This window comes from Scylla paramamosain, chromosome 29 (assembly GCF_035594125.1).
Source record: "Scylla paramamosain isolate STU-SP2022 chromosome 29, ASM3559412v1, whole genome shotgun sequence".
Classification (NCBI taxonomy): Eukaryota; Metazoa; Arthropoda; class Malacostraca; order Decapoda; family Portunidae; genus Scylla; species Scylla paramamosain.
This window is the reverse complement of record NC_087179.1, coordinates 19,498,282-19,507,816: the sequence shown is the minus strand read 5'-3', so window position 1 is coordinate 19,507,816 and position 9,535 is coordinate 19,498,282. Positions and strand designations below refer to the sequence as shown.

The window sequence follows — 9,535 nt, the reverse complement described above, 5'->3', positions numbered from 1 at the left end:
CAAGGAAGGTCCGTATGTTGCTACAACTATTACTATTATAATTACCAGAAAAACAAAACAACAACAACTATTACTACTGCTACTACTAGAGAGAGAGAGAGAGAGAGAGAGAGAGAGAGAGAGAGCGCTTGCCTTTGTGTTGTGATTGTATTGCGCGGTGACTTATATACTGTTGTGTAATATATAGACATAAAGAAAACTGTATTTTCCTCTTTCTGCTCTGTGTGACTGTTCTCATTGACAGTGACTGGGTGAGACAGAGCCGCAGCCATTCCCAGCCGTCACATTCCCTCCCCGACACACGCCCTGAATCCCGCAAAGGTGTGAAGCGTCTCTTGCTTGATGGTGGGTTCGTTTCAATATGTTGTGTTTCGAGGCCTATATGACCTGAGAACCATCATCCCCAGTACCAAGTGACTAGCTCCCTATTTTTACTATAATATACATTCTGAATCCAAGGTAGTGTGTTTCTTCTGCTGTGATGTCGACATTTTGCGAGCTACAAGTGGTCGGGTTTCACAGAAAACAGAAAAAAAATGTTCTTATAAGGGGAAACGATGCTGGCTTTACACATACGTATATATACATAATTATAACTTTGTATTAAGTGGTTACTCTCTCTCTCTCTCTCTCTCTCTCTCTCTCTCTCTCTCTCTCTCTCTCTCTCTTCATCCAGCCACGTCCTGATTGATTAGCTATATCCCTCCCCTCTCCCTTCTCTCATGTCTTCCTCTCCCTCTTTCTGACGGGAAGAAAGAGGAGGGAGGAATGAATGTTCTTAGCTCTCTCTCTCTCTCTCTCTCTCTCTCTCTCTTACCCAGTTTCCTCACTCAATTTCAATATTATTACACTTTTCCTCTCTATTCATACTGTCAAGCTTTCCCACTCAATTTCACTATTAGTTTAGCCCTTCCTCTCAGTCTGTTAATATAACGTAGTTTTTCCACTTAATTTCATCTTTAATTATGTCCTTTCTCTTATGTTCACCATTTTATAAAGGTTAACCAATCAGTTTCACTCGGCTGTCCCTCTAGTGTTTATCATATTACAAAACTTTTCCCTTCATTCTCACCACAAATCATCCCTCCCTCCCTCTGCAGATCAAACATGAGCTCAAATGGTGAGCATCTTCGCCATACCAGTCTGTATGATAAGGAAAACTACCCGACATGCCGCTCCCAGCTCCTTCGCAGCAAGGGGGCGGCCATGACAGGCAAGCTAGAGGTAAGGTGTGACGCAGAGCTACTGCCTGGGTCTTTGGCTGAGTGACTGGGAAGGTTGTAGTGAGGTAGGGGAAGGATAGAGTTTTGAATGCTTAAGGGTGGCTGGGTGTGTGACAGGTAAGCTAACTAAGATAAGGACAGGTATGGTAGTAACAATGCTTTTAGGTTCTCTCACCAAGTGGGCTTTAAGGTACCCAGAGTTGACAACCCCGGTGTCCAGCGGAAGCTGTACTCTGCTGATGCGTCAGCCTGTCGATATTATGATTGTGCTACGTTCTATACAAATCTTTCACTATTAGCTGGATAGTGCATCCAGCAGAAAAAGAGATTATAAAAATTCCAAAAGATGGTCGCCAAGACCTTGTTTGTTTGCACTGATTATTTATTTAATTCTTATGACGCAATTTGCCTATATTAAACTTGACCATTGTTAAATGAAATCAGTTTAATGTAAATTACGCAACACGACTTTTCGCATAAAAATCATAAGCAGATACAGTATGAGGGAAAAACAGATTAAGAAGTTGGTACAATTAAAAAAAAAAAAATAATATAAAAACTGTAGAGAGAGAGAGAGATGCCAGATTGTCAGTAATTTCTGTAAGTCTTTGAAATTTTTATCTTTTGGCAGAATTTAAGAAATTACTGTAAAATCTGAAACTTGAACGTGTGGGAAAGAACAGAACACGGAGTCAACAAGTCTAACACCTAACCTCTCAGGCGTATTTCCTCAGCCTGAATAAGGAACATTTCATCTCTTTTACTATCATTTCCCTTTACTCCTTGCTCCCATGCAATCCCAGCACAGAGGAGCTCCCTTCCGTCTAGTCTGCCACTTTGATTCACCTATGATTCCCACAATTGCCACGATCTACCTCTCGCTCATATCTATAGTATTCCACAATAAATTGTTCTCTCTCCCCTCCCTACGTAAGTTACAGTCTTGGTCCTGCTCGTCCCTACTCCTGGCTTTAGCTGATAACTATAATCAATTCTGCTGTTCGATCTGCCTTATTTAAGAACTAATTTCTTTGTGCTCTTTTTATCAAGCTTAAATCTGTTCTTGTTCTATCCTGACTACAAATCTTGTGTAGTTTACATCTCTCTTGCATGGTTAGCAAATACATGAGACATTACAAAGCTCTGAAGAAAATTTTGTCTTTATATTTCAGAATAGGCTGCTTGAAGGCCTATAACTTTCCACAGCAAGCAGGCATTTATTATTGATCTTAACAGAAAATGTCTTCCCAAAGCTGGTGCTCTTATTTCACATATTTCGTTATTTCAGTATGTATTTACTTATCTCCCTAAATCCTTCTCCAGGCCCAGATATCAATCCTTCACCAACATATTGCACTCTTCTTCAGGAGCATAAGTCTTTTCATACAACACCGGTAGCATTCTTTCCACTCTCAGCTCCTTAACTTTTCGTTCCTTTTCCTAAGACTTCTCTTTCATCGTCCACGTACATGTAGTAACAAATTAATTAATATAACACTAATTATTAAGGTTATACATAAGTGCATTATACATAAATTTAAAGAAAAGTAAATAAAAAAACGGGGTTGAGCTAGATTAAATTCTGTAACATCCCACAACTTATACTCTCGCTCGCACACACACACACACACACCGAGAGGCTCTGGAGAAGTTTGGAAGGGGACTACTGCATCATCCACGTCTCAGAAACATGCTGCCGCCTGACGCGCCTGGCCCGGTCCGTGCCACCAGACACCACAAGATAACACCCCTAAAGGCGCCGCGCACGGACCGGTACAGACTCAGTGCGATTCCCACCATGGTGCGAGCCATCAATCAATAGTCCCTTCTAGATTAGACTTACTTTTAGGATTAATGTTAAGTATTTCCCCACCCCCTATGTACATTTTCAGTTTGTTAATTGCCTAAATAATAAACCGTTTATTATTATTTATTATTATCATTACACACACACATTTTCTCTAACATTCCCAAAGACTACATGAACACTCATCAGAGCTTGGAGTCTGTGCCTGGAGAGGGCAGATCCTCAACCCAGCAATCCTCACACATGGGTCAGGTACACAACCACTGTTTTCTTATAGTTTTTATTATATATTATACCTGTACAATGACAATTTACAGTTAAGTTAAAAAGATTGTGATTTTTTATTCATACCTACCAATTTAAAACCATCATCAGTGTCAGTGGCATCACACAGTGGAAATGGCACGGTATATTTGTATCAAGGATAATACACAAAAATATATGGCTTTGTCTTAAATAATGATGAACAATGGAGACCAGCTGAGGTGAGTGCTAATTACAGTGCCACACCCACAGCACGGGGTGATCTGGTGACCGAGGGCCGACTTTTGATTCTCACTTCACATTGTCTCCCCTGGGGAGAGGTTTGGGCTCATGAGAATGTTGCGCATGGCACCTTACAACAGGAAGGGTTGCTAGAAATAGGTTGCACATTAATTTCCTCTGTGGTTTAAGAGTGAGATGGGAGTCACCATGATGAACCACATCACCACCAAGACTGAGCGTGGGTGTGACGGTTATGATCCCTGTGGCAGAGTGTGGGGCCTTGAGGTTGGGAGGAGGGAATGCCTCAGTGGTGGCCACGGGCACGGGCAGTGAGGTGTGCCAGGCCGTGTCTCTGGTCTGTGGCATTCCTCAGGGGCAGCCCAGCACCTTCTGTCTCACATTTTGATTAGGTAGATGGAAAGCATCACTGGCAGAGCAACAACTGGTGAGGTCTCAGTCACCTACACTTGAGCACTGAGCCAGACATTTAGCTGCTCTCACTGACCTTCTCTCACTTTTCAAGTAGCTCCATTCAACCTTCATCAGGTATAAGATAAATAAATTTTATTGAAATTAATGGACAGTATTTTCACTAGTAGCAGAAAGCTCTTGAGCACAAATCATTGATAAGGTGATTACATGAAAAATTTAATATGACTAATTACTTAAGTGGTAAATCAAATAAATTTCCTGCAATGGAACTTGAAGGAACAAGTTCCAAGCATATCACAGGGGCTTTGTCAACAATTAAAGAAAATGGTAACCAGTGCGGGGCAGCGGTGCAGAGCGGCTCACGGCTGCCGGCTCATCACGCAGGGCGGCCGTCACCACGTCATCGTGAGCATTTACCAACCCAGCATCTGATTTCACTCATATATTTGTACTTCCCTAGCTCACATAAACTGTACATTACAAAACACCCCAATGTACACACTTCCTACACAATCATTATCAGATAGCTTGGATTCTAGCTCATCATTTTGGTTAGCAATTGCCTTACTAATTTCCAACTCTTTCTAACTCATATGAACTTTGGTTCAAAACTCAAAATGTTAACAAAGTGGATGCTATGAAGTGTCCAAACTTACACACTGCACTGATCTGGAGGCAATCTCAATCACAGTTAAGTAAAGTAAAGAGGATGTGTTCCGCAGGTTGAGGCGTCGGCAGGTGCAGCACACATCAGCCAACCTGTGTGTTGGCAGTGGATACAATCAGCACACAGCACCACCACCACTACCTCCCTCACATCTCACCATGGCCGCGACGGCCGAGGCTCATGCACCGAACATTGTAATCTGCTACTTATAAACAATTCAAGGTATGCAATTAAGGAGTAGTGATTTACAAGTTTTCAATGTGAAATAACCTACCACTCTTGACTCAACGCCAGTGCTTACTCGAGCTTCTCCCTCCACAGCTCGGAATGACTGTCAACCTTGACTTGCAAACTCCATGACTACACTCTTCTTCTGACAGGCCTAAGACAGGACTACCATGAAGGCAATGCAGGGCATACTTAACTAGGGAAGCCTCCATTATAAGGTAGGGTCGTGGGGATCCATCAGGCAATCGGTGTTCATGGGGCAGCAGGCAAAGTGACCTACATCCCGATCCTTGTCCTGCCGCAACATCTCCAGCACCTCCTGCACCTGCAGTGTTACTTCGTTCTCAGGGTTCTGACAGAAATCTGGGGAGGAAGAACAGATAAATGTTATTCTGATGTGTCTTGGTAAGCAACATGTTTGTTTTGTTATAGGATAACATTACAGTGCAGTGTACAGTGAAATCTCACTTGTCATCAAGCTCATGACAGATAATGGTGTTCTTTTCAAGAAAAATTGCAATGGCATATACAAGAGAGAGAGAGAGAGAGAGAGAGAGAGAGAGAGAGAGAGAGAGAGAGAGAGAGAGAGAGAGAGAGAGAGAGAGAGAGAGAGAGAGAGAGAGAGAGAGAGAGAGAGAGAGAGAGAGAGAGAGAGAGAGAGAGAGAGAGAGAGAAATGGTAAAACTTTATCTGAATCTTCAAACATGTATTCCATAAAGTAGAGATCTTTAAACAGAATATTACAACAGGTGGACATGAGATCTATAAAATCTTTAATGCAAGACAATTAATTTTAGAGAAAACAGTGAGGTGGGTAATAACACACAACAACAAACGATTCTAAGCCTACTGGCAATACTATTCAGTCCTCACAAAACTGCTGCACTCACCTAGACATGCAACATGTGTGGTGAGCATCTTCGCAACAGCAATGCGGACATTTGGGACCCTGTCAGTGGCGAGGGCAAGGAGGCTGGGCAGGAAGTGGTGGACCCAGTCTGAGATGTGGAGGGAGTTCTCAGCCACCATTTGTCCACACAGGAACGCATAAGACTGTCGCTGGGACCACGTTGGTGCCTGTGCAAACTTCTCTCTTAATTGCTTGCTTAGAGCCTCCACATACTTGGGATCACCATCACAGTTCAGCTGCTTCACCAATTGACACACCTGCAAAGCAATAACTTGTCAGCAACATTTATCCGTTATTTGGTATTGCTCACTCATATTACATTGAAATCTTTCCAGCTTTGAGAAATTGAAAGTTTATATAGTAGTTTTAAAAATTTTGAAGTGGTCCTATGTAATACTCAACAATACCATTCAAAAGTTGTTCCATTTCATCTCTATACAATAAAATAGGTGGGTGGTATAAAACAGGTGGATGGTATTCTAGACCAACTTGAAGACCAGAACTCACCACTGAGTAGCAGGTGCGGCGAATGTGCACCACTTTGTCTGCCATGAGGGACAAGGCAATAGGTGCTATGAAGGTCTGGCAGTCTTGGGGAGAGAAAAGGTCAATGATGTCTGACAACTGGGTGGCCAGCTCCAGCCGGAACCTCCAGTTATTTTCGTTGTCGGTGCGGAGAAACTCGTCCATGCGCGGCAGGTAGTCCCGTCTGTTCTGGGGCCTCAGCAGGCGCAGGAAGTGAGCCAAGTGCTTCAACACCCCAATGCGAACCTCATCCAAGTCCTTGATGAACCCGTTGAACACTGGCACCAGGTCACTCTGGGCAATCTCCTCCCCCAGGATGACAGCCAGTTCGTGGATGCTGAATGCCAGCGTCCTTCGCACCTTCCACTGTATTGGAGGCAAGGTTATTCACTAAAATCATTCCCAGTTTATACATATTAACTTGATGGATAAACTCTCGAAATTTTTTTTATTCTAAAATGTTTACTATTGATAGATAAGTCCCAGTCTACCTGATCACTGTTGAACAAGCCCTACTTAATCTAATTTATTTCATTGTTGGTGACCTAATGAGAATCCTTTTCCCTGCATACACATACTACATAAATATTACTAATTTGCAATGAGAGGATGATTGTGAAGGCAAGGTTGGAGGATTGGCAGCAGTGGCCAGTGCTCCCTGAACTTCATCTAAGCCACACCATGTCTGTCTCTCAAGCAATCACACTAAGAATAGGAATTCACTATCCTGTGCATGATGAGTTTAAGAATACTTACATGCATGTCCCCAGCCAGTGTCTCATAGGTGTCCTTGAGCACAGGCCAGTTCTGGCGGCCGAGGGTGAGTGCCACGGCTGGCAGGGAGTAGGCACAGTGGCGGGTGAGTTCTGTGTCCACTGTCTCGGCTCGCACTGGGTCTGTCATGCTGATGTAATGCTCCAGCAGTGTCTGGCAACAACAATAATACTGTCAGACCCAACACTCCCACTCCAGCTACAATACTTTTGAGGCAATGTAACCTAAGATGACATGATAAACTAGTAACTAATGAGAAAGGAAGCCATTTGATTTCAGGAGAGTTAAGTTCTTTAATATTTCAACTAACACCTTAAATGTTTGATGCTCATATCCTGCTGGGTATGTCATGTGTAATTTTTCTACTACCACTGAAATCTCACAAACTGCTGCATTTGTATTCTTTGTCAATTCTGAACTTGAGTATTATATAAAAAATTGTGTTTGATGTTTGAAAAATATTTGTAATCATACCAGCGAGACTGAGCACATGGGATCAAACATTGCACCCGAGTGAGCAGAGCACCGTACACCACTGTGAGTGGCCGCTGTACCTTGGGCACGATGTCCTGACTCAGGTTGACAAACTCCATGCTGTGTGGCTGGTGGTCCTGGCCCTGGGTCTTTTCTCCCTGTGGCAACATCATGGTGAAGGGGTCCACTATTCTCTGGGAAAGGAGGCCTGGCTGGCTGGGCAGGCTGGGACGGGGCACCACACAGTCACTGGGAGACACCACGTCCACCTCTCTCTTCTTGATCTCGGTGACGGAGCCACCGGACATGTTGACCCGGGCCTGGGTGAGCCGGGAGGCCAGGATGGAGGGCTGTGCCTCGCCCTTGTGCTGCACTGAGGTCACAGAGGCAGCACACACCTGGGCGTACGTGGCTGGCTGTGTAGCACTCACCTGCACGGCCTCAGATTGCTGCTGCAGAGAGGAAAGTCAACTCTGTTATCAAACTCTTCACACACACTTGCCTATACACAATATATTTGTCATTAAACTTATGGAAATTATTCTTCCCTTAATTACTGTATAGGAGTATGAACTTAAGACAGCAGTCTCACCTCTTCATCAGAATGTTGCCTCTCTTCACCGCCTCTCTCTCCCTCCTCATCATCTTCTGTCATCACACCCTGAAGGGAAGCTGCCAAAGTCTCCAAGTCAGCCTGGAAAATAAAAATATATCATAAAAATGCACTCATCTAATCAACTCAAACACCATAAATATGACTTCCTGAATGAAAACAGCAAACCATGTTGCTCATAATCATGAAATAAGCATCACCACCAGTGTTCCTATGAGTGAGTGTGTGCTCACCTCAATCGTGTTGTGGTGAGGCTGCAGGGGAGGCATGTCCTGCGAGGAGGAAGCCATGCTGATGTTGGTGACGGCATCAGTGGCCACGGTAAGGTTCACTTGGTTCTGGTAGGTGTCATTATTTTCCTGCACCTTGGCCTTGACACACACATTGGTGGTCTGGCCGGTTACGTTGATGTCCACCTCTATCTTGGGAATGGGCAGCTCCACCAGGGGAATGGGGATGCGCCAGTAGTTGAAGGTGTTGAAGGCTGGATTACTGTCTAGATGCACGTGCAGGTGACCCTCGGTGCCTGAGACTGTGAGAAGGTTGTTGCCCTGCATCTGATTTCCGTCAAAGGAACCTGGCAGGGTGTTGGGGGGAGTGGCTGGCACTGGGGCATTGTCTGGCTCTTGGCTTGTAGTCTGGAGGGTGCCCTGGGAGGCTGCTCTGATGGCCTCTGTGAAAGGACTGAGCTGAGACTCCAGCTCTGGTCGGTCTGGGTGTGGACTGGTCTCGACATTTTGGTTCTGAACATCTTCAAGTTGTTGCTGCTCCTTCTGGGTGGGGAGGGTCGGGGTGAAGGCTGAGTATTGTGAGGAGTGTTCGGGGAGGGAGTATGGGATGCTGCGGTGACTGTCTGTGGTGCTCAACGTGTTAGCATTGGAGGCATTGGATAGTAGGTAAGCCAGTGCTCGCCGCTCCTCTGCACTGTGAAGATGTATGGAGGGATCTTCTCTACTCCTGTCACCATCCACCTCACTTATTTCATCTTCCCTGTGGTGCTCTTCATCCTGCCCTCTCTCTTCCTCCTCCTCTTCCTCTTCTTCTTCCACCTCCATTGGCTCCTCTTCCCTCCATTCTCTGTCCCTCCTCCTGGTCCTGATGCTGAGAGCTGCTGTAAACTTGTTCCTGTGATTCTGAGTGTGGTGTGGTTCCTTCACCATCCTTCTCCTTCTCCCCATCCTCCACCTCGCCGCCCTCTTCCCCCCGGCCAGACACCACCACTGTGTCTGCATTCAGTCTGAGAGTGGAAAAGATGTATACTTTCAGCTAATATGTTTCACAATCACAAATGTAACACAAAATTAAGGTATGGTAATATTTTTGAGACTAATCTATTTGCATCTGCCAACGATATTAGCGAATTATGTTTGTAAACCTAAAATGCATGGCCTGTGTA

At 44.6% G+C, this 9,535-nt stretch overlaps 1 protein-coding gene across 1 annotated transcript in view; it reads right to left on the bottom strand.

Moving 5' to 3' along the window:
* Positions 1-3,296: 3,296 nt before the first annotated feature.
* LOC135115667 (serine/threonine-protein phosphatase 4 regulatory subunit 1-like) overlaps positions 3,297-9,535 on the bottom strand; it is a 127,009-nt gene continuing 120,770 nt past the window's right edge. The window contains 7 exon segments of the mRNA XM_064032588.1: positions 3,297-5,206; positions 5,734-6,010; positions 6,261-6,644; positions 7,035-7,205; positions 7,607-7,978; positions 8,119-8,220; positions 8,373-9,369. Coding sequence (XP_063888658.1) covers positions 5,055-5,206; positions 5,734-6,010; positions 6,261-6,644; positions 7,035-7,205; positions 7,607-7,978; positions 8,119-8,220; positions 8,373-9,369 — 2,455 coding nt within the window. The 3' untranslated portion in view covers positions 3,297-5,054.